Genomic DNA, 26,257 nt, shown 5'->3' with positions numbered 1-26,257 from the left:
GGGCACCAAAGACGAGTCTAACTAACTGCTAGTACTCCATGCCTGCACAGAGGTCCATAGAACTATCACCGGCGACTCTCTGGAGAAACTGAGAGTATTTAAAGGGGTTGTCCACTACTTTATATGATCCCCCAATGTATTCCCCCAGGGCCTATAAGTGTTTCTCTAAATACCTTGTGGTGCCTTTTCTGCCTGTGAGCGGTGCTATCACTGGCCACTCACAGGCATCATGTGACCCCCGGCTGCAGCCGGCTCTGACATCCGCTGACGTCACGAAATGTCCAGGCTACAGCCAAGGGTCCCTCTTCCACCAGTGGCTGCTGGGTTGTGGGCGTGGTTACCCCGCTTGTCACACCCGGCATCCACCGCATGCTCTCCCTCTCCTCATTCACTGGGAAAATGCACTGTGGATGCTGGGTGTGACGCACGGGGTAACTCCGCCCACAGCCCAACGTCCACCGCAGGAAGCGCGTCACTGATGTCACGCCTCACTTGATGTGACATCAGTGATGGGTCACGTGATGCCTCTGATCGGCCAGTGATAGCGCCACTCAGAGGCAGAAAAGGTACCGCAAGGTATTTACAAAAACACTTCGGGCCCCGGGGGGATACATTGGGGGGTTCATATAAAGTAGTGGACAACTTCTTTAACTACTAGGCAAGGGTGTGTCAATTAGCAACAGAAGGTGGAGGTCGCTGCTGGGTCCTAAAAGGAGAAGGATATTACTATACTACAGAGATGAGAGGATCAAGAATGCGTCTGCAATGCCAAGCACAGGGACCTTCTACAGCCGGATCCAGAGGGACTGTCTGTCACACCTGACACATCCATGACATATGGATTATGATTGGCATCCTATATATATTTGATCATAGCTGTTCACAAGTCTGTTTTGTGTATATACAGTATATGAATTTGGTTGGATTTTGTGACTACTTTGGATTATCATATCTTGTTTTTATAGCTTGCAGTCACCTTTCTTGATATTAATTTATTATTTCTTCAATGTGTACACTATATTAATTATATGAGCCTGTTTTCTGCAAACAATTTGCCATGTTTTAAAGGGGTGTTTTACAGTTTCTTCTGGTAGTTTTTGCATTTTTTGTATAAATATATTTGTAGAAAAAAGATATGGGTTTGTATTATTTTGTCTCCTATTTATTAATTTGAGAAAAATCTGAATATATTTATGTTTTAAATATTTTAAATTAGTTCACTTCAAATACCTTAGTTTAAAAGGGTTAATGGGTTTGTCGGGTCACTTACTTAAATAATCAAAAACTGCTTTGATGAGTGTAAAATAATAAAGGACCTCACCTTATTAGTTCCCTGCCTCTCCATCCTATCACTTGTTCTGTTTGACATGTAACCACTGCAGCCAATCACCGACCTTAGTGATGAACTGTTGGTCACCGTATTTTACTCGGGATTGACTGCAGTGACCACGTCTGTTCAGATGGAGCAGGAAGTATATGCAAATCAAACTTTGCTCTGTGATGTTATAGGAGATCAGACGTGATGCAGTGAAACAAGAAGATGAACTTGGGTATCTAAAAGAAAGGCTGCGTGCACTTATAGGAGTTGCAGTTGAGACAGAAGTGAAAAAGCAAAGCAGTAATCTATCCAAAGTATCTACTGATCTGAAAGCACTGGTGGACTCTATCAATGAGGTAAGGGGTACATTAAACTAGTACTGATGGAATGACATTGCTTTTTAAATCTGTTTCTTACTTAGAAGGTTAAATAGTGCATCAGCATTATAGAAGCCGGTGGTTATGGCATAGCTGTTCTGGAAGCCTTTGGACTACTTCCATCCAGAACTTTAGTGCAGTCCCTGTTTAGTGCGCTGTGAAGCTATTGCTCCACTCTTGCTCCACCGTAGCAGTTGATTCAAATATTTTCTATTTTTAAATATGAAAAATATTAAATATTATTACTTTTTTTCTCCTTTAGTTCCCTTAGGTGACTTGAACCTGTGAAGAGTCTGATCTCTTTTTCTAGATATTGCAATACATCCTTAATTTTAGCTGTCTATGGCAGTGCAACCATATTGCTTTATATAGGTAAAATTACAATCTCTCATGAGGCCCAGCTTCACAGGAGCGCTACGATGGCAGCCATGGGGTCCTTCAGCATAAATGGGGTGCCTCAGATCTTTGTGCCCTAAAGTCCACTGCCAGAGATTGATAGCAGCATTTAAGAGATTTACAGCAGCAATCGGAGCATATGACATCCGCCATACATTGATAATCTATGTCAGTATGGCTATATAATCCTTTTTGATAGTTTTAGTCAATCTCTTTCACCAAGCCTAATTGACAGCTCCTCAGTGTCCCTCCTCCTTACTACTGCTGACTGCTCAGTACCAGCTGCAGTTGTCAGTAAGGCTAGATGGGCTGAGATTCAACACACTTGGACTCGTGAACTCTCTCATTCTTTAGCTGAATCAGTAAAATGCTAATTTTCTTACAAGGAGTATACAGCCCTTCTGACATAGATTTTTAAAGTAAGTACACCTGCCTCACCTGGTCTAAAATATTGATTTAATGTATGGAGTTTGTATTGTTGCTGTAATTTATTTTTCTATTTGTAGGTCTGGTGGAAACAATTTTTGCAGCATGAAGTATCCAGCGTTTCTAGGTGTAATCTTGTCTGCAGTTGTTCAGCACATTTTGACTAGTTAAATGCTTCTTCTTGGTTCACAGGCTGACAAGATCCTGGGTACTGTTGGAGATTGTGTGCAGTACAAGGAAGAAGTAAGGAGTGTGCTCAGTGAGATACTCACTAGCTCAGAAGATGTACGGTCAGAAGCTGAGAAGATACTGAACACAGAAAGCTTTGAGGAGGCCCAGGAGCTGCTTATTATTTATGAGGTATAAATGCATACAAATAAGTGGAATCTTCACATGAAGCTATTTTTTACCATTCATGTCCCACACCATTGCTTCTAGTAATTCTACTGCTGATGCAGACCATAGGGAGAAAGGATATGTTTTAAGATGTTGACAGCTACAGCTGCAGACTTACATTAAAGGGAATCTGTCACCAGGTTTTTGCTACTCCATCTCAGAGCAGCACAATGTAGGGGCATAGACCCTGATCCCAGCGATGTGTCACTGGTTTGCTTTCTGCCATTTTGATAAAATCCCTGTTTTTCCCCTCACCCATGACAGCTCCTGAGAGAATGGGATCCACCCCTACTTCTGGACAGAAAGCAAAGAGCACAATATAAAAAGGCAACTCCCACTTCCTCCTTCAATGTGGTTTCCTGTCCTGGATGTAGGAGCCTTGAGTACACGGCAGGAGCAGCCATGAATTATGGAACAAAATGGACTGTCTATAGCAACCTTTAGTAAGAAGTCGGGTGCTGAATTGCTAACATCAGTCTGGGGGGATCTATATTTAATGCTTCCGGACCTACATATGGTTGGTGTCTGGCCAAAGGCCTTGTGTTTCAGTAGCTCTGGGGCCTAGTGATTCTCTAATTTCTTGGTTTCCTGTTTTTTTTTTGTTAAGCTGTGGCTTAGTTGACTAAGGAATCTGTCTTGTTAACAGATCCTGTGGTCAATTCTTATTAACTTGTCGTTTGCCTGATGGCTACCGCCTCATGGTTGGTGTATTGAGCCTGTTGCCTCATGGCTGCCGCCTCATGGTTTGTGTATTCAACCTGTTGCCTCATGGCTGCTGCCTCATGGTTTGTGTATTGAACCTGTTGCCTGATGGCTACCGCCTCCTGGTTGGTGTATTATGGCTGCCGCCTCATGGCTTGTGTATTGAATCTGTTGCCTCATGGCTACCGCCTCATGGCTTGTGTATTGAACCTGTCGCCTCATGGCTGCCTCCTAATGGCTTGAGTAATAAACCTGTTTCCTCATGGTTGCTGCCTCATGGCTTGTGTATTGAACCTGTTGCCTCATGGCTGCCGCCTCATGGCTTGTGTATTGAACCTGTTGCCTCATGGCTGCCTCCTAATGACTTGTGTATCGAACCTGTTGCCTCATGGCTGCCGCCTAATGGCTTGAGTATTAAACCTTTTTCCCTCATGGCTGCTGCCTCATGGCTTGTGTATTGAACCGGTTGCTTCATGGCTGCCGCCTCATGGCTTGTGTTTTGAACATGTCGCCTCATGGCTTGTGTTTTGAACATGTCGCCTCATGGCTTGTGTTTTGAACATGTCGCCTCATGGCTTGTGTATTGAACCTGTTGCATCATTGCTGCCGCCAAATGGCTTGCGTATTTAACCTGTTGTCTCATGGCTGCCACCTCATGGCTTGTGTAGTGAACCTGTCGTCTCATGGCTGCCACCTCATGGCTTGTGTATTGAACCTGTTGCCTCATGGCTGCCGCCTCATGGCTTGTGTATTGAACCTGTCGCCTCATGGCTGCCTCCTAATGGCTTGAGTAATAAACCTGTTTCCTCATGGCTGCTGCCTCATGGTTTGTGTATTGAACCTGTTGCCTGATGGCTACCGCCTCATGGTTGGTGTATTGAACCTGTTGCCTCATGGCTGCCGCCTCATGGCTTGTGTATTGAACCTGTTGCCTCATGGCTGCTGCCTCATGGCTTGTGTATTGAACCTGTTGCCTCATGGCTGCCGCCTCATGGCTTGTGTATTGAACTTGTCGCCTCATGGCTGCCTCCTAATGGCTTGAGTAATAAACCTGTTTCCTCATGGCTGCTGCCTCATGGCTTGTGTATTGAACCTGTTGCCTCATGGCTGCCGCCTCATGGCTTGTGTATTGAACCTGTTGCCTCATGGCTGCCTCCTAATGGCTTGTGTATCGAGCCTGTTGCCTCATGGCTGCCGCCTAATGGCTTGAGTATTAAACCTTTTTCCCTCATGGCTGCTGCCTCATGGCTTGTGTATTGAACCGGTTGCTTCATGGCTGCCGCCTCATGGCTTGTGTTTTGAACATGTCGCCTCATGGCTTGTGTTTTGAACATGTCGCCTCATGGCTTGTGTTTTGAACATGTCGCCTCATGGCTTGTGTTTTGAACATGTCGCCTCATGGCTTGTGTATTGAACCTGTTGCATCATGGCTGCCGCCAAATGGCTTGCGTATTTAACCTGTTGTCTCATGGCTGCCACCTCATGGCTTGTGTAGTGAACCTGTAGTCTCATGGCTGCCACCTCATGGCTTGTGTATTGAACCTGTTGCCTCATGGCTGCCGCCTCATGGCTTGTGTATTGAACCTGTCGCCTCATGGCTGCCTCCTAATGGCTTGAGTAATAAACCTGTTTCCTCATGGCTGCTGCCTCATGGTTTGTGTATTGAACCTGTTGCCTGATGGCTACCGCCTCATGGTTGGTGTATTGAACCTGTTGCCTCATGGCTGCCGCCTCATGGCTTGTGTATTGAACCTGTTGCCTCATGGCTGCTGCCTCATGGCTTGTGTATTGAACCTGTTGCCTCATGGCTGCCACCTCATGGCTTGTGTATTGAACTTGTCGCCTCATGGCTGCCTCCTAATGGCTTGAGTAATAAACCTGTTTCCTCATGGCTGCTGCCTCATGGCTTGTGTATTGAACCTGTTGCCTCATGGCTGCCGCCTCATGGCTTGTGTATTGAACCTGTCGCCTCATGGCTGCCTCCTAATGGCTTGTGTATCGAACCTGTTGCCTCATGGCTGCCGCCTCATGACTTGTGTATTGAACCGGTTGCCTCATGGCTGCCGCCTCATGGCTTGTGTATTGAACATGTCGCCTCATGGCTTGTGTTTTGAACATGTCGCCTCATGGCTTGTGTTTTGAACATGTCGCCTCATGGCTTGTGTTTTGAACATGTCGCCTCATGGCTTGTGTATTGAACCTGTTGCATCATGGCTGCCACCAAATGGCTTGTGTATTTAACCTGTTGTCTCATGGCTGCCACCTCATGGCTTGTGTAGTGAACCTGTCGTCTCATGGCTGCCGCCTCATGGCTTGTGTATTGAACCTGTCGTCTCATGGCTGCCGCCTCAAGGCTTGTGTATTGAACATGTCGCCTCATGGCTGCCGCCTCATGGCTTGTGTATTGAACCTGTCGTCTCATGGCTTGTGTATTGAACCTGTCGCCTCATGGCTGCCGCCTCATGGCTTGTGTATTGAATCTGTCGTCTCATGGCTGCCGCGTCATGGCTTGTGTATTGAACCTGTTGCCTCATGGCTGCTGCCTCATGGCTTGTGTAATGAACCTGTTGCCTCATGGCTTGTGTATCGAACCTGTTTCCTCATGGCTGACGCCTCATTGCTTGTGTATTGAACCTGTTGCTTCATGGCTGCCGCCTCATGGCTTGTGTATTGAACCTGTCGCCTCATGGCTGCCTCCTAATGGCTTGTGTATCGAACCTGTTGCCTCATGGCTGCCACCGAATGGCTTGAGTATTAAACCTGTTTCCTCATGGCTGCTGCCTCATGGCTTGTGTATTGAACCTGTCGCCTCATGGCTTGTGTATTGAACCTGTCGCCTCATGGCTTGTGTATTGAACATGTTGCCTCATGGCTGCCGCCTCATAGCTTGTGTATTGAACCTGTCACCTCATGGCTGCCACCTCACAGCTTGTGTATTGAACCTGTCACGTCATGGCTGCCGCCTCACAGCTTGTGTATTGAACCTGTTGCCTCATGGCTGCCGCCTCAAGGCTTGTGTATTGAACATGTCGCCTCATGGCTTGTGTATTGAATCTGTCGCCTCATGGCTGCCGCCTCATTGCTTGTGTATTGAACCTGTCGCCTCATGGCTGCCTCCTCATGGCTTGTGTATTGAACCTGTCATCTCATGGCTGCCACCTCATGGCTTGTGTATAGAACCTGTCACCTCATGGCTTATGTATTGAACCTGTCGCCTCATGGCTGCCGCCTCATGTATTGTGTATTGAACCTGTCGCCTCATGGCTGCCGCGTCATGGCTTGTTTATTGAACCTGTTGCCTCATGGCTGCCGGCTCATGGCTTGTGTATCGAACCTGTTGACTCATGGCTGACGCCTCATGGCTTGTGTATTGAGCATGTCGCCTCATGGCTTTTGTATTAAACCTGTCACCTCATGGCTGCCGCCTCATGGCTTCTATATTGAACCTGTCGCCTCATGGCTGCCGCCTCATGGATTGTGTATTGAACCTGTCGCTTCATGGCTGCCGCCTCATGGCTTTTGTATTGAGCCTGTCATCTCATGGCTGCTGCCGCATGGCTTGTGTATAGAACCTGTCGCCTCATGGTTTGTGATTGAACCTGTCGCCTCATGGCTGCCGCCTCATGGCTTGTCTATTGAACCTGTCGCCTCATGGCTGCCGTGTCATGGCTTATGTATTGAACCTGTCGCCTCATGGCTGCCACCTCATGGCTTGTGTATTTAACCTGTTGCCTCATGGCTTGTTCATTGAACCTGTTACCTTATGGCTGCCGCCTCATGACTTGTGTATTGAACCTGTTGCCTCATGGCTGCCATCTCATGGCTTGTGTATTGAACCTGTTGCCTCATGGCTAGTGTATCGAACCTGTTGCCTCATGGCTGCCGCCTCATGGCTAGTGTATCGAACCTGTTGCGTCATGGCTGCCACCTCATGGCTTGTGTATCGAACCTGTTGCCTCATGGCTGCCGCCTCATGGCTTGTGTATTGAACCTGTTGTCTCATGGCTGCCGTCTCATGGCTTGTGTATTGAATCTGTTGCCTCATGGCTGCTGCCTCATGGCTTGTGTATTGAACCTGATGCCTCATGGCTGCTGCAGCTGCATATCTTGGGTGTGGGGCCTGTTGTCTCATATCTGGCCTCAGGTCTTGTGTGTTGGGCCTGCCGACTCGGGCATGGCCTCATTTCGTATGTGGGACTTGTCGCCTAGGGTATAACCTCATCTGATGGATGTCACCTCATATCTGATGTTTTGGCCTGCCTGAAGGTTTTCGGGCCAGTTCATAGTTGTGGAAAACCTGTCACCTTAGGTCTAGGATTTTCCTTGGCTGTCTCTCCCTCACAGCGTGACTTAGTGGGGTCTTCGCTGGAGTATGACTTTCAGTGGTATGTACTTTGTTGGCAGCCGTGGCTTTTGCCCGGTTAGCCTGCCTACTTGGGGCTTGTAGATCGGTTTTCACTACTGTCTCAAAGCGTCACTACCCTTTACTGGCAATACTGCTGATATTGAAAAAGATGGCTCTTGAATAATGCTGTCAGTTTGTGATGATTCTACTAAACAGCAAGGAGGGGCCTTAATAAATTACAGCCCTGAGGTAGTTGGTGGTTCCAACAGATTATAGTAAATCCCTTTTACTTGGATAGCTTATTGGACTGGTCTGCATTTAACATCTAGATCCCAGTTATCCTTCCTGTTGAAATGGGTCACAGTTGTGTAAGTCCAGTTTTTAGGGCTGGGGTCATGACTTGGACTGGTTGGCATCTCAGTTGGTTCCAGGTTATCCTTCTAGGGGTTCAGTAGCTTAGGCATAGCTAGGCTGAACAGAACCAGTATAAGTCCAGTCGATCCTGCCGGTCTGATGTCATAAGATGGACTGCTAAGACAGTTCAGTTCACCCTCCCTGAGGATTAAGAGTGACGGAACAGCAGCCTTCACTTTCGGCGAGGGGAACACGGCCTGGTATGGCACGGTGGATTCACGGAGGACCAAAGCCGGTACAGCATCTCTGGATAGGGGACATGGCCTAGTTAGAGCAGTGTATCCCCGGGGTAGAAATATCCATAAGGACATTCCAGAGGGGGAACACGGCCTAGATTAGCATGGTGTATCCCAAAGGCACTCTGAAGACTATTACAGGAAGATTAAAAAACGGATAAACCACCAATTAAGCCAAATTACCACTTCATACCTCATGGTATGAAGTGGTAAAGTGAACTTTATTGTGCCAAATGGAGCTGCACTATACCGGTCTGCCCTCCTAATGGAGGTATGAGTTATTCCAGTCTCTCCTCCTAATAAATGGCATGGCACTACAGACATTATTATAACGGATCTGGTAAAAATATTGCAAAACCAGTGCATCCTCCTGGTTGGAGTTGGAAAATGGACTCATGGGAATTTAAGTCGGTGGAGCCATTATACCCAATAAGTATTTCAAGATTGAAATCATCAAACTGGTAGATTCAATCAACTAGTGAGTTAGTTAAATATCCAGTTAATTTGCTTTTGGAGTGATGAAACGGCAACTCTGTAATCTATAAGGGGAGGAATCTATTAATGAGTTAAAATGTCTCCTTACCTGTGAGACTCCTGTGGGGAAGAGGGAATATCTTCACTAGATAAGACAAATGCCTTCGAACTGAGGTAATACCCTTCTGATCTCTCCAGCACAGGATGATACGTCCATAAAGTACATGGTTGACGGTATGGGGTCCTAATACCTTGGTTTAAGACCATCTGAGATTTGCCCAATACCACATGAGATCTATATCTTTCTGATTGGGTCGCTTCCTTAGGGGAGAAATAAAAAAAATGTTGAATCAGGTGATGGTTATCAATTGGCTTTCTGGGGTTTTTCATTTGCTCAAATATCTAATCTGTTTTGCATTCAAACTGTTTTCAACTAACAATCTTCATGGTTGTATTGCATTATTAGCATCCACTTAAGTTGTAGATTGATGCCATTGTAGAGAATAGGATAAATCCTATCATCCCTACATGAATGGTGGTGGATGGGGACTTTTTCTTATATGAAATCACTCAGATCTCTTTTTTTGCTTGTTCTGGTTGTATCAGCTCTTAGTACATGGCTAGGATACAATAACCAGAAATTCCCCAAGATGGGAATAGCGAACTGTAAGTGTCCGTTTCGGCTTAAATACATTTCTTAGGAGAACTTAACGTTACACCTTAAACACGGGAAAAGGGAATAAAAAAAGTTAGTTGGATTATAATAAAGTATTTGATATTCCGGCTGGTTTTTGGAAACCCTTTGGCATTCTGGGAGGCTAAATTTACACTTCATAACATAGTGTTAAGTAGATGTTGAACCATCAGATGATCTTTGACACTAGACGAGTGTCTTATGGTCCAGATCTGGCCTTGGTGGGGCCGTCAATAGAAAAGGTCAATATTGGGGTAGAGTCCCTAGTCAAGGCCTTGTTAAAGTTACCAGGGCCCTTGAATTACTTAAATCCCTGCTTCTATCAACATGCTAGGTTTAGTACCAGTTTCTATATACTCCAGTTGTTGGTTAGGTGATTTAATGATACAGGATATCTAATTAAAAACCCGAGGAAGGTAACCAACCATACATAAGTGAAGTTTATAAATATAGTTCCTCTCTATCTTATAATAAAAAAAAGGGAGAAGTTGTTGTAAAAAGTAAAAAATTACTTTTTCTTTTACTCTGGTTGGCGCTATCTTGCTGGAGCTCCAATTTGATAGTCATGATCTTGAATGATATCTAAAACTTTCACAATCTTCCTTCCTGAAACACTATCAGTTGAACTGGGGCATTCCAGGGATCTTTCTTCAGGTGTTAAATCCTACATGGGTTGTCCCTCTCTTTTAGAGGATTCCTTTATCATCGTCTCTCCATGGTGCTGTCATGGGTGAGGGGAAAAATTATAATTACTTTTCCTGAAACCCATGTCAGCACCCTAATTTTCCCTCCCTCTGGCTTTTGGTTGATGGTTTTCAATCTTCTCTTTTTACAATGAAGAATGGGTCTGAGTGAATGTATAAATAATAACAATAATAATTATAGGTTTGGTGACTCCTACTTGACTTCCTGGAAGCCACATTGAAGGAGGAAGTGGGAGTTGCCTTTTTATATTGTGCTCTTGGCTTCCTGTCCAGAAATAGGGGTGGATCCCACTCTCTCTCTGGTGCTGTCATGGGTTTCAGGAAATTCAAATTACCGGTAAGTAATTATCATTTTCTCTGCTGCAGATCTAGCAGTTCTCTGAATGCTGAGCTCTGTATAACCCCGCCCACACAATGGATTGGCTGCTTTCTTCCTATGCACAGTGTACACAGTAATCTGTCAATCGGTGGTGGGGGCGGATTTATACAGAGCTCATGAATATGCTTGACTCTCTGGCAGCATGTTTACTAGTCCTCTAATGATAAGCTCCTACTGATAAAACAGTGATTTTATCAAAACGACAGCACGCAGACCAGTAAGTGACACATTGCTGGAATCAGGATCTCTTCCTCTACGTTATTCTGCTCACAGATTAGGTGGCAAAAACCTGGTGACAGATTTCCTTTAAAAGCGTTCTCCGAGAATAGAAATAAATAAATATATAAATAAAATGGCATTATAAATAAATTCCTAAACACCTTATTACACTGTCAGAAGCCTGTCCTAATAATATTAATCGGACAGATGCCTGTGAGCATGTGCAGTCGGAAGCACAGCTGCTGTGACCTGGAGATGCTTAGTACTGGTTGTGCAGGTCACAGCAGCCGAGCTTCCCACTACACATGCTCACAGGCACCCGTCCTGTTAATATATGGACAGGTCTCTGTCAGTGTAATAAGGTGGCGGTCATTTTAATGTTGTATAGTGATTATCTCCCTAGTCAAAACAAGTGTGATTTCACCAGATGATCAGAGTGTTTTATTAGCTGGATCTGTAGGGATCTGCTGATTGCAGAACAGCTTTGATCTGAGATCAGACTAATCCACTTTTTATTAATTTTTATGTCTCCAATAGGACATTGTCGTAGAGGTAACTTTTTACAGTCAGAATGCTAATAAAATTTCCCCAACTAAAATATCTCTTGCTTATTTTCAAGCTGTTCTTTGCAAACACATTTAAAGGAGTCTTCCCATTTACAAAGCCTGAATCCTATCAACAGTATGGAGTACAGAGTAAAATTCACCAGTATAAACTTTTATAATCGTTTCAATAGTTTCTCGTATAATCATTCCCCACATAGTGGGCGAAAATGTGATGCCTATAGTTTTTCATCTAAATATCAGAATACCCCTTTAAGTCATAACTTATAACATATTTATATTCTGCCAGGAAAAGATAAAGAAAATACAGTCAAAGAAGAAGGATGTACAGGTCCAAATTGCTCAGGCCAAACAGTTACAGGCTAAGAAAGGATTGTCCAAAGACATACACGAAGACTTTACTAAGATAGAAGCGGAGTTGGACAAAGTGGCAACTGCAATGGTTGAGCAGAAAGAAAGCTTAAAGGTGAGTTCAAATGTAGGAGAATAGGTCATAAGGCAGAGGAGGTGGATAATGCAGTAACACTCTTAAAAGGATATTCCACTCGTAGCATGTCATGGTGTATCACTAGATTTGCCATCACTTGCTGATGAATGGGGGACTCCCACCTATCTCAAAGATGAAGGGCCAAGAGCCATAGTACTGTATAGGGAGAAAGAGCTTCACAAGAAGATGCAGCAATTGTTGTGGTTCCCAGTGGTCGGACACCTTTTAATTAGGAAGTAACAGTATATCTTAGACACATGCCCTCACTTTCTATGACTGGAGTACCCTATGTTGTCAGCTCATCACCACCATACATTTCCAAGACACCTTTGGGGTCTGTCACATTTCATCTTGCACAAATAAGGAATGCAGAAGCTTTTGCCTCTCAACCATATATAAGAAATGTTTTGTCTCTATATATTTTCAAAGGAAACAATTCACAACTGGGAGCAAATAGAAACAGGCAAGCAATCCATTGGCCATAACCTGAAGCAGATGGGGCCTATGCTCGAGCGACCATTGAACTTTGGGACATTGGAGAATTTGTCATCTGAACTGGAGAAGACAAAGGTAGCAGACAAATCACTGTGCTATAACTTGAGATGTGGTTATAGATATTCATGGCGGATTTGAGGACTTTTTTAATTTTAGGTTCAGATGGACGTTAGAAAGGTTTGTCCACAGGATTGGTGACAAAATTTTGATCTGTGGGGGTCTGACCCCTGGGACATGCACCGATCAGCAGAACGTGGCACTTTTATCCCTGTTAGATTGGAACGGCAGTGTGTAGTTGAAACCTACCCTCCATTCACTCCCCTATGGGGCTGCTAAGTGCTGCACTCAACTTTTTCCATCAGCCCCAAGAAGATTGAATTTTGTAATGTGGATAAAAGTTCCCTTCCTGACGATTGGTGCGACTCCCAGCGATAGAAACCCAATCGATCGGCAAGTTAACACCTATCCTCGACAACACCTTTAATGTTTTATTTAATGTACGTAGAATTTATGTAATTTGACATTATGTTGTTTCTACAGGCGATTTGCAAGCAAAGTGAAGATCTCTCGATCCAAGCAGAAAGCCTTGTCAAGAAGTCCTCTGATATTAAGCTGGGAGATAAGAGCAAGCGCCACCTGCAGGAGAAGACCAGATTCATTCAAGACAATGTGAAGCATGTTAAGGAGACCCTGGCTCAAAAGTATGGCTGACTGGGCCTGAGTTCAGTTGATCTTAAGAAAACTGATTAATTTGCATCCTATAGAAACAAATGATTTTTCATCCATACAGTGTTCAGTATGTGCTAAAATCATGTTGACCATATGTAGGTTTTTGACATTTATATGGCATACATTTTTCATGTCCGCAAATAAGAAAGTAAACCCAATTCAGTTTTCTCTGTAACTTTTCTATGTACTTGAAAAATGGATATCATATAGATAGTGTCCGTTTAGTCTCCCATTTTTTGGACACCCATTTTGTTTTATAGGAAAAACAAGATTCTCCAACGATGAAGATGAAATATGTATAAAACTTCACATTTTATTATAAATTTTAAAAAGCAGTATTCTCGGTAAACCAACGCATTTCGGCGTTGAGCCACCATGACTAAGGCTTAATTACGAAAAGTGTTGGATTATCTGTGGTTTGCCGAGAATATCGCTTTTTAAAGTTTATAATAAAATGTGAAGTTTTATACATACCTCATCTTCATCGCTGGAGAATCTTGTTTTTCCGGCATTTCCACTTCGACCCAGACTATGGCGGCCCGTGCAATGTTTCCTGTCCTCATCCAGGTGCAGCCAGATTTGGTGATTCTCCCTTCTCCCTTCCCGGTTGTTGTCATTTTGTTTTATGGGTAACTCTTGTATGCACATTGGACAAGTACATACTGTGATCTTTTTAGGGTATGTGCACGCAACATCTTTTTCAGGTGTGTCCGCTCCATTGCCCACCTGACATGTGCATTTCTATGTAAAAACGACATACCACGCATATGTTCAGGCTTCTGAACGTCTTTTAACCTCTTCAGGTTTCCAAACACTATGACCTGACCATTCTTCAGGAATTTTACACTCTGGAGACCCTCTATAAATACAAGTGAATGGGAAGGCTGTAAAGATGCCTGGGTGTCTTTTTGAACATTTTTGCAGTATTTTTGCTTGTAAAAACGCCATTGGTTTCTTCATTGTCAAATGGAGATGAAAATACATCCAGAGAACGCCAGTAAAAGACACCTCAAAAATTCTGGAAAAACTTTCAAAGAAAATACCATCTGTCAGAAAGCCACTCAGACTGTACAAATTCATATACAGTACAGACCAAAAGTTTGGACACACCTTCTCATTTAAAGATTTTTCTGTATTTTCATGACTATGAAAATTGTACATTCACACTGAAGGCATCAAAACTATGAATTAACACATGTGGAATTAGATACTTAACAAAAAAGTGTGAAACAACTGAAAATATGTCATATTCTAGGTTCTTCAAAGTAGCTACCTTTTGCTTTGATGACTGTTTTGCACACTCTTGGCATTCTCTTGATGAGCTTCAAGAGGTAGTCACCGGAAATGGTCTTCCAACAATCTTGAAGGAGTTCCCAAAGATGCTTAGCACTTGTTGGCCTTTTTGCCTTCACTCTGCGGTTCAGCTCACCCCAAACCATCTCGATTGGGTTCAGGTCTGGTGACTGTGGAGGCCAGGTCATCTGGCGTAGCACCCGATCACTCTCGCTCTTGGTCAAATAGCCCTTACACATCCTGGAGGTGTGTTTGAGGTCATTGTCCTGTTGAAAAATAAATGATGGTCCAACTAAACGCAAACCGGATGGAATAGCATGCCGCTGCAAGATGCTGTGGTAGCCATGCTTGTTCAGCATGCCTTCAATTTTGAATAAATCCCCAACAGTGTCACCAACAAAGCACCCCCACACCATCACACCTCCTCCATGCTTCACGGTGGGAGCCAGGCATGTAGAGTCCATCCGTTCACCTTTTCTGCGTCGCACAAAGACACGGTGGTTGGAACCAAAGATCTCAAATTTGGACTCATCAGACCAAAGCACAGATTTCCACTGGTCTAATGTCCATTCCTTGTGTTCTTTAGCCCAAACAAGTCTCTTCTGCTTGTTGCCTGTCCTAAGCAGTGCTTTCCTAGCAGCTATTTTACCATGAAGCCCTACTGCACAAAGTCTCCTCTTAACAGTTGTTGTAGAGATGTGTCTGCTGCTAGAACTCTGTGTGGCATTGACCTGGTCTCTAATCTGAGCTGCTGTTAACCTGCGATTTCTGAGGCTGGTGACACGGATAAACGTATCCTCAGAAGCAGAGATGACTCTTGGTCTTCCTTTCCTGGGGCGGTCCTCATGTGAGCCAGTTTCTTTGTAGCGCTTAATGGTTTTTGCAACTGCACTTGGGGACACTTTCAAAGTTTGCCCAATTTTTCGCACTGACTGACCTTCATTTCTTAAAGTAATGATGGCCACTCGTTTTTCTTTACTTTGCTGCTTTTTTCTTGCCATAATACAAATTCTAACAGTCTATTCAGTAGGACTATCAGCTGTGTATCCTCCTGACTTCTGCACAACACAACTGATGGTCCCAACCCCATTTATAAGGCAAGAAATCCCACTAATTAAACCTCACAGGGCACACCTGTGAAGTGAAAACCATTTCCGGTGACTACCACTTGAAGCTCATCAAGAGAATGCCAAGAGTTTGCAAAGCAGTCATCAAAGCAAAAGGTGGGTACTTTGAAGAACCAAGAATATAAGACATATTTTCAGTTGTTTCACACGTTTTTGTTAAGTATCTAATTCCACATGTGTTAATTCATAGTTTTGATGCCTTCAGTGTGAATGTACAATTTTCATAGTCATGAAAATACAGAAAAATCTTTAAATGAGAAGGTGTGTCCAAACTTTTGGTCTGTACTGTTTTTGTGTAAAATATATTTGTTTTCTTTGTTTTTGTTATTTTTAAGCATCAAGAATATGGAGCTAACTAAAGATACTTGGGAGAAGTTTGACCATGATTTCGAGGCACATTCCATGTGGATTTCAGCAAGAGAAAAGGAATTAACAGATCTAGAACAGTCTAATATTTCATCAGAACTTCAAATTACACGCATCCAGGTGAACGTTTATACCATTACATATATACTTGAAAGATTTTTGTTTTGAAGAAGGCAATAGATTTTCTATTTTTCTCTCTTCTCTCCTTTTTTTTTTCTTCTGACCCCTTCCCACTAATGGATGTATAGGCCCCTATACACATTAGACCATACTAAGGTCAGCCAAACCCGCCAATATCGGTGAGTTCTGCCAACACTCCGATGTGTATGGGAAGCCCGAACAATTTACTATTAGGGAAGATATCGATTTGGCATGTCCAATTTTTGACTGCCGATCTTTTAGATGTCCTGGAGTTATTTTGCCGCCAGTTTGGTGGCGATTCTCTCATAGAGAGTAAGCGGCCAAGCAAGTGACCCTGTGTATGAGAGATCCAGCCTAACGATTGGCCAAGGCATTGTTCGTCCGACAGCAATCTCTTGTATATGGTGGGCTTAAAAGTACATCCATATTTAGGAATGGCACAGGCAGTAAAGTTGTTCAGTGCCATCCGCAGTTTCAGACATTTGTACACGGCTAAGCTCCTGCTTCATGTGCTGGGACCCAACGTAGCTCAGATCTCAGCACTCTAACCCCTCAGATTCTGCTGTCGACAGCGATGTGAGGATTTTGACAGAAAGAAATTGCACTTAACATTATTTACAAAAATAAATAAAATAAATGTAGAATTGATTTATTTATTTGTTTTTTTGCCTCTCAAAGTGTGTAATAAAGTGTGATGTAAAAGTCACATGTACCACAAAATAGAAGCAATGAAAACTACAGTTACACATACAAAATAATATGCCCTTATAGCGCTCCTCTAAATACGTAGTAAAACTTATGGCTCTCTGGTTATGGCGACTCAAAATAAAGTGATTTTTTTTTTTACTTAAATTGTGTATTTATGGTATAAAATAATACAACATAAATAAAACTATTTTAATTTGACATATCTGTATTCATATTGACCTAGAGAATAAAGGTAACACTTTATTTCTGCAGCACAGCGAATAGTGAACAATTTCAAATGCAAAAAAAAAGCTGGCAGAATTGCTGCTTTATTTATAGTCTTCCTATGAAAGAGTTAATAAAAGTTTGTTAATAAGTTATATATACCCCAAAATTATTCCACTGACAAATACAACTTATCCCGAAAAAAATAGAACCCTTCCTACAATTACATTGCCGAATAAATTAAAATGTCATGGCTCCTAGTAGGTAACAATAAAAAAGTAAAAAAAAATGTTTTGTCATAAAGGATAAAACTGGCTGTGACGCCAAGGGGTGAAGCTGCACGGGGCGAAACTGGGCCATAGTTTGAAAAGTGCACCAATTAAATAAAATACTCCAATATGTGCCGTTTTATATAGAGAAATACAGTATGTGCTGCACAAACGTGCAAATCTTCTTTATGAAGCAGACAGACGGCCATATTTCTCGTGCGAGGATCACAGCACAATCCTCGGACTGGCCCAGCACCTTTCTTGATCTGAGCATGACCGCTGCATAGAAATACATCAATCTGTCACACTCAGGTTAGGAGAGGTGCCGGTCAGTCCGTTCACTGCGAAGTGATCCTCGCACTAGAAATACAGCCGTCTGTCTGTGCCGTTTACAAAGAAAACCATACTACAAATTGAGCAAACTTCCATCTGAAACATTTAAAATTCTGTTTTTCATGTAAATTTCAAGGATGACAAGTTTATCCTTAAACAAGTTCCTTGTAACGCTATTTTTATAGGACATTTTGAAGGATCTGCAGAATAAATCGAATGCAGTAAGAGAGCTCGAGGCACAGAGCCAAACATTTTCTGAATTTATAAGCTCTGCAGAGATGACTCGGATAAAAGCCAAGCTATCACAGATGGTCAAGTATTGGGACGGGCTCAAAGAACATGCTCATCGACTAGAAGAAAGTATTCTGGGAATTGCGGAACAGCAACAGAAGTTTGATGACACAATTCGACAGGTAAACAAAAGCGCAGAACAGTCTTTATGTTACATACAGTAGTGCGAAAAAGCTGAAGCGCACAACAATTTTGCAAAGATAAGGGGGCCAAAATTCCGACAGAGCGTTGTAAAAGACTCATTGCAAGTTAGCAGCAACAATTGCAATCAAGCGTTTGTGATAAGGGTGGCCCAACCACTTATTATGTTTAGGGGGCAATCACTTTTTCACACAGGACCCTGTAGGTTTGGATTTCTTTTTTCCTTACTAATAAAGACCTTCATTTAAAAACTGCATTTTGTGTTACTTGTGTTATCTTTGTGTAATATTTAAATTTGTTATGTAATTTGAAACGTTTAAGTGTGACAAACATGCAAAAGAATAAGAAATCAGGAAGGGGGCGAACACTTTTTCACACCACTGTGTATACTATTTGGTCATTTTTGGTGATTTTTTTAGTCTACAGTCGAGAATGAAGAGGAGTGTAACACGATAACACATTACTTTTTCACAGGTTCAAACTTCTTTAGAGAATATTGAGACTTCTTTGGCTCTTCCAGTAAATAACTGTTCCTCTGCATCGGAAACGTACAAAGTACTACATTCCCATCAGGTAATTTAGCTGAACAACAATTAATTTTTATCTCATTACAATTTTAAGATGATATTTGATGAGGTAGGATTAAATATGGATGAAAGCTCTAAGAGGTTAAACGAGCTGCATTGTAGGATAAGAGTATGTAATAGACTAGAGGATGCTTGTTAGGCTGGAGTCACACTAGTGTATGGCATCTGATGTGAAAGCATGGAAATGCGATATGCTAAAGACACTCAGCTCCAGCTCTGCTGCGAGCAGGAGCCGAGTGTCAGTGCTCTGTGCTCTGATCCTATCATATGAGAGAATCACAGCACAGCTGCGGAGGAGACAGAGAATGTAATTTCTCCATCTCCTCCATTGCCGCCATCCGCGGGATCGGACTGCACTCGGATGACAGTCCGTTGTTTCACACGCCCATAGACTTGTATGGGTGAGTGAGATCCGATTCTTGGATGCAAACTCGTGAAGAATCTGCATGAGAAAATAATCGCTGATCTGAGCTGCCCCAGGGAATAACACTGGTCCGAGTGCTTTACAATGTTTTTTCACATAGCACTCGACCGTGTTATACGCTCGTGTGAGCGAGCCCTAATAGACTAGATAGGTGTATAATATATTTTGTAGAAAAGCAGATTTGAAGGCTAGATGTAATAGACTATATAGATGTACAGTATATATTGTAGAATAAAAGCAAATATGGAGGCTACATGTACTAGACTAGATAGGTGTATAGTATATATTGTAGAAGAGCACATATGGAGGCTACATGTACTAGACTAGATAGGTGTATAGAATATATTGTAGAAGAGCACATATGGAGGCTACATGTACTAGACTAGATAGGTGTATAGTATATATTGTAGAAGAGCACATATGGAGGCTACATGTAATAGACTAGATAGGTGTATAGTATATATTGTAGAAGAGCACATATGGAGGCTACATGTAATAGACTAGATAGGTGTATAGTATATATTGTAGAAGAGCACATATGGAGGCTACATGTAATAGACTAGATAGGTGTATAGTATATATTGTAGAAGAGCACATATGGAGGCTACATGTACTAGACTAGATAGGTGTATAGTATATATTGTAGAAGAGCACATATGGAGGCTACATGTACTAGACTAGATAGGTGTATAGTATATATTGTAGAAGAGCACATATGGAGGCTACATGTAATAGACTAGATAGGTGTATAGTATATATTGTAGAAGAGCACATATGGAGACTACATGTACTAGACTAGATAGGTGTATAGTATATATTGTAGAAGAGCACATATGGAGGCTACTTGTACTAGACTAGATAGGTGCATAGTATATATTGTAGAAGAGCACATATGGAGGCTACATGTAATAGACTAGATAGGTGTATAGTATATATTGTAGAAGAGCACATATGGAGACTACAAGTACTAGACTAGATAGGTGTATAGTATATATTGTAGAAGAGCACATATGGAGGCTACATGTAATAGACTAGATAGGTGTATAGTATATATTGTAGAAGAGCACATATGGAGGCTACATGTAATAGACTAGATAGGTGTATAGTATATATTGTAGAAGAGCACATATGGAGGCTACATATAATAGACTAGATAGGTGTATAGTATATATTGTAGAAGAGCACATATGGAGGCTACATGTACTAGACTAGATAGGTGTATAGTATATATTGTAGAAGAGCACATATGGAGGCTACATGTAATAGACTAGATAGGTGTATAGTATATATTGTAGAAGAGCACATATGGAGACTACATGTAATAGACTAGATAGGTGTATAGTATATATTGTAGAAGAGCACATATGGAGGCTACATGTAATAGACTAGATAGGTGTATAGTATATATTGTAGAAGAGCACATATGGAGGCTACATGTAATAGACTAGATAGGTGTATAGTATATATTGTAGAAGAGCACATATGGAGGCTACATGTAATAGACTAGATAGGTGTATAGTATATATTGTAGAAGAGCACATATGGAGGCTACATATAATAGACTAGATAGGTGTATAGTATATATTGTAGAAGAGCACATATGGAGGCTACATATAATAGACTAGATAGGTGTATAGTATATATTGTAGAAGAGCACATATGGAGGCTACATGTAATAGACTAGATAGGTGTATAGTATATATTGTAGAAGAGCTCATATGGAGGCTACATGTAATAGACTAGATAGGTGTATAGTATATATTGTAGAAGAGCACATATGGAGGCTACATGTAATAGACTAGATAGGTGTATAGTATATATTGTAGAAGAGCTCATATGGAGGCTACATGTAATAGACTAGATAGGTGTATAGTATATATTGTAGAAGAGCACATATGGAGGCTACATGTAATGGACTAGATAGGTGTATAGTATATATTGTAGAAGAGCTCATATGGAGGCTACATGTAATAGACTAGATAGGTGTATAGTATATATTGTAGAAGAGCACATATGGAGGCTACATGTAATAGACTAGATAGGTGTATAGTATATATTGTAGAAGAGCACATATGGAGGCTACATGTAATAGACTAGATAGGTGTATAGTATATATTGTAGAAGAGCACATATGGAGGCTACATATAATAGACTAGATAGGTGTATAGTATATATTGTAGAAGAGCACATATGGAGGCTACATATAATAGACTAGATAGGTGTATAGTATATATTGTAGAAGAGCACATATGGAGGCTACATATAATAGACTAGATAGGTGTATAGTATATATTGTAGAAGAGCACATATGGAGGCTACATGTAATAGACTAGATAGGAGTATAGTATATATTGTAGAAGAGCTCATATGGAGGCTACATGTAATAGACTAGATAGGTGTATAGTATATATTGTAGAAGAGCACATATGGAGGCTACATGTAATAGACTAGATAGGTGTATAGTATATATTGTAGAAGAGCACATATGGAGGCTACATGTAATAGACTAGATAGGTGTATAGTATATATTGTAGAAGAGCTCATATGGAGGCTACATGTAATAGACTAGATAGGTGTATAGTATATATTGTAGAAGAGCACATATGGAGGCTACATATAATAGACTAGATAGGTGTATAGTATATATTGTAGAAGAGCACATATGGAGGCTACATATAATAGACTAGATAGGTGTATAGTATATATTGTAGAAGAGCACATATGGAGGCTACATGTAATAGACTAGATAGGTGTATAGTATATATTGTAGAAGAGCTCATATGGAGGCTACATGTAATAGACTAGATAGGTGTATAGTATATATTGTAGAAGAGCACATATGGAGGCTACATGTAATGGACTAGATAGGTGTATAGTATATATTGTAGAAGAGCTCATATGGAGGCTACATGTAATAGACTAGATAGGTGTATAGTATATATTGTAGAAGAGCACATATGGAGGCTACATGTAATAGACTAGATAGGTGTATAGTATATATTGTAGAAGAGCACATATGGAGGCTACATGTAATAGACTAGATAGGTGTATAGTATATATTGTAGAAGAGCACATATGGAGGCTACATATAATAGACTAGATAGGTGTATAGTATATATTGTAGAAGAGCACATATGGAGGCTACATATAATAGACTAGATAGGTGTATAGTATATATTGTAGAAGAGCACATATGGAGGCTACATATAATAGACTAGATAGGTGTATAGTATATATTGTAGAAGAGCACATATGGAGGCTACATGTAATAGACTAGATAGGAGTATAGTATATATTGTAGAAGAGCTCATATGGAGGCTACATGTAATAGACTAGATAGGTGTATAGTATATATTGTAGAAGAGCACATATGGAGGCTACATGTAATAGACTAGATAGGTGTATAGTATATATTGTAGAAGAGCACATATGGAGGCTACATGTAATAGACTAGATAGGTGTATAGTATATATTGTAGAAGAGCTCATATGGAGGCTACATGTAATAGACTAGATAGGTGTATAGTATATATTGTAGAAGAGCACATATGGAGGCTACATATAATAGACTAGATAGGTGTATAGTATATATTGTAGAAGAGCACATATGGAGGCTACATATAATAGACTAGATAGGTGTATAGTATATATTGTAGAAGAGCACATATGGAGGCTACATGTAATAGACTAGATAGGTGTATAGTATATATTGTAGAAGAGCACATATGGAGGCTACATGTAATAGACTAGATAGGTGTATAGTATATATTGTAGAAGAGCACATATGGAGGCTACATGTAATAGACTAAATAGGTGTATAGTATATATTGTAGAAAAGCACATATGGAGGCTACATGTAATAGACTAGATAGGTGTATAATATATATTGTAGAAGAGCTCATATGGAGGCTACATGTAATAGACTAGATAGGTGTATAGTATATATTGTAGAAGAACACATATGGAGGCTACATGTAATAGACTAGATAGGTGTATAGTATATATTGTAGAAGAGCTCATATGGAGGCTACATGTAATAGACTAGATAGGTGTATAGTATATATTGTAGAAGAACACATATGGAGGCTACATGTAATAGACTAGATAGGTGTATAGTATATATTGTAGAAGAGCTCATATGGAGGCTACATGTAATAGACTAGATAGGTGTATAGTATATATTGTAGAAGAGCACATATGGAGGCTACATGTAATAGACTAGATAGGTGTATAGTATATATTGTAGAAGAGCTCATATGGAGGCTACATGTAATAGACTAGATAGGTGTATAGTATATATTGTAGAAGAGCACATATGGAGGCTACATGTAATAGACTAGATAGGTGTATAGTATATATTGTAGAAGAGCTCATATGGAGGCTACATGTAATAGACTAGATAGGTGTATAGTATATATTGTAGAAGAGCACATATGGAGGCTACATGTAATGGACTAGATAGGTGTATAGTATATATTGTAGAAGAGCTCATATGGAGGCTACATGTAATAGACTAGATAGGTGTATAGTATATATTGTAGAAGAGCACATATGGAGGCTACATGTAATAGACTAGATAGGTGTATAGTATATATTGTAGAAGAGCACATATGGAGGCTACATGTAATAGACTAGATAGGTGTATAGTATATATTGTAGAAGAGCACATATGGAGGCTACATATAATAGACTAGATAGGTGTATAGTATATATTGTAGAAGAGCACATATGGAGGCTACATATAATAGACTAGATAGGTGTATAGTATATATTGTAGAAGAGCACATATGGAGGCTACATATAATAGACTAGATAGGTGTATAGTATATATTGTAGAAGAGCACATATGGAGGCTACATGTAATAGACTAGATAGGAGTATAGTATATATTGTAGAAGAGCTCATATGGAGGCTACATGTAATAGACTAGATAGGTGTATAGTATATATTGTAGAAGAGCTCATATGGAGGCTACATGTAATAGACTAGATAGGTGTATAGTATATATTGTAGAAGAGCACATATGGAGGCTACATATAATAGACTAGATAGGTGTATAGTATATATTGTAGAAGAGCACATATGGAGGCTACATATAATAGACTAGATAGGTGTATAGTATATATTGTAGAAGAGCACATATGGAGGCTACATGTAATAGACTAGATAGGTGTATAGTATATATTGTAGAAGAGCACATATGGAGGCTACATGTAATAGACTAGATAGGTGTATAGTATATATTGTAGAAGAGCACATATGGAGGCTACATGTAATAGACTAAATAGGTGTATAGTATATATTGTAGAAAAGCACATATGGAGGCTACATGTAATAGACTAGATAGGTGTATAATATATATTGTAGAAGAGCTCATATGGAGGCTACATGTAATAGACTAGATAGGTGTATAGTATATATTGTAGAAGAACACATATGGAGGCTACATGTAATAGACTAGATAGGTGTATAGTATATATTGTAGAAGAGCTCATATGGAGGCTACATGTAATAGACTAGATAGGTGTATAGTATATATTGTAGAAGAACACATATGGAGGCTACATGTAATAGACTAGATAGGTGTATAGTATATATTGTAGAAGAGCTCATATGGAGGCTACATGTAATAGACTAGATAGGTGTATAGTATATATTGTAGAAGAGCACATATGGAGGCTACATGTAATAGACTAGATAGGTGTATAGTATATATTGTAGAAGAGCACATATGGAGGCTACATGTAATAGACTAGATAGGTGTATAGTATATATTGTAGAAGAGCACATATGGAGGCTACATGTAATAGACTAGATAGGTGTATAGTATATATTGTAGAAGAGCACATATGGAGGCTACATGTAATAGACTAGATAGGTGTATAGTATATATTGTAGAAGAGCACATATGGAGGCTACATGTAATAGACTAGATAGGTGTATAGTATATATTGTAGAAGAGCACATATGGAGGCTACATGTAATAGACTAGATAGGTGTATAGTATATATTGTAGAAGAGCACATATGGAGGCTACATATAATAGACTAGATAGGTGTATAGTATATATTGTAGAAGAGCACATATGGAGGCTACATATAATAGACTAGATAGGTGTATAGTATATATTGTAGAAAAGCACATATGGAGGCTACATATAATAGACTAGATAGGTGTATAGTATATATTGTAGAAGAGCACATATGGAGGCTACATGTAATAGACTAGATAGGAGTATAGTATATATTGTAGAAGAGCTCATATGGAGGCTACATGTAATAGACTAGATAGGTGTATAGTATATATTGTAGAAGAGCACATATGGAGGCTACATGTAATAGACTAGATAGGTGTATAGTATATATTGTAGAAGAGCACATATGGAGGCTACATGTAATAGACTAGATAGGTGTATAGTATATATTGTAGAAGAGCTCATATGGAGGCTACATGTAATAGACTAGATAGGTGTATAGTATATATTGTAGAAGAGCACATATGGAGGCTACATGTAATAGACTAGATAGGTGTATAGTATATATTGTAGAAGAGCTCATATGGAGGCTACATGTAATAGACTAGATAGGTGTATAGTATATATTGTAGAAGAGCACATATGGAGGCTACATATAATAGACTAGATAGGTGTATAGTATATATTGTAGAAGAGCACATATGGAGGCTACATATAATAGACTAGATAGGTGTATAGTATATATTGTAGAAGAGCACATATGGAGGCTACATGTAATAGACTAAATAGGTGTATAGTATATATTGTAGAAAAGCACATATGGAGGCTACATGTAATAGACTAGATAGGTGTATAATATATATTGTAGAAGAGCTCATATGGAGGCTACATGTAATAGACTAGATAGGTGTATAGTATATATTGTAGAAGAACACATATGGAGGCTACATGTAATAGACTAGATAGGTGTATAGTATATATTGTAGAAGAGCTCATATGGAGGCTACATGTAATAGACTAGATAGGTGTATAGTATATATTGTAGA

General features: G+C 40.6%; 1 protein-coding gene across 18 annotated transcripts in view; it reads left to right on the top strand.

Moving 5' to 3' along the window:
• SYNE1 (spectrin repeat containing nuclear envelope protein 1) overlaps positions 1-26,257 on the top strand; it is a 613,834-nt gene that overhangs the window by 302,057 nt on the left and 285,520 nt on the right. For all 18 annotated transcript variants that reach the window (XM_073672712.1, XM_073672713.1, XM_073672718.1 and 15 more), the window contains 8 exons: positions 1,510-1,674; positions 2,710-2,877; positions 11,933-12,109; positions 12,560-12,700; positions 13,166-13,326; positions 16,110-16,260; positions 17,981-18,208; positions 18,702-18,800. In XM_073672712.1, coding sequence (XP_073528813.1) covers positions 1,510-1,674; positions 2,710-2,877; positions 11,933-12,109; positions 12,560-12,700; positions 13,166-13,326; positions 16,110-16,260; positions 17,981-18,208; positions 18,702-18,800 — 1,290 coding nt within the window. The remainder of the gene's footprint in view (positions 1-1,509; positions 1,675-2,709; positions 2,878-11,932; positions 12,110-12,559; positions 12,701-13,165; positions 13,327-16,109; positions 16,261-17,980; positions 18,209-18,701; positions 18,801-26,257) is intronic.

The sequence above is a fragment of the Phyllobates terribilis genome, unplaced genomic scaffold (assembly GCF_046119375.1).
Source record: "Phyllobates terribilis strain yellow unplaced genomic scaffold, ASM4611937v1 Scaffold_3__8_contigs__length_932513732, whole genome shotgun sequence".
Taxonomy (NCBI): Eukaryota; Metazoa; Chordata; class Amphibia; order Anura; family Dendrobatidae; genus Phyllobates; species Phyllobates terribilis.
This window is presented reverse-complemented; position numbering and strand designations above follow the sequence as displayed.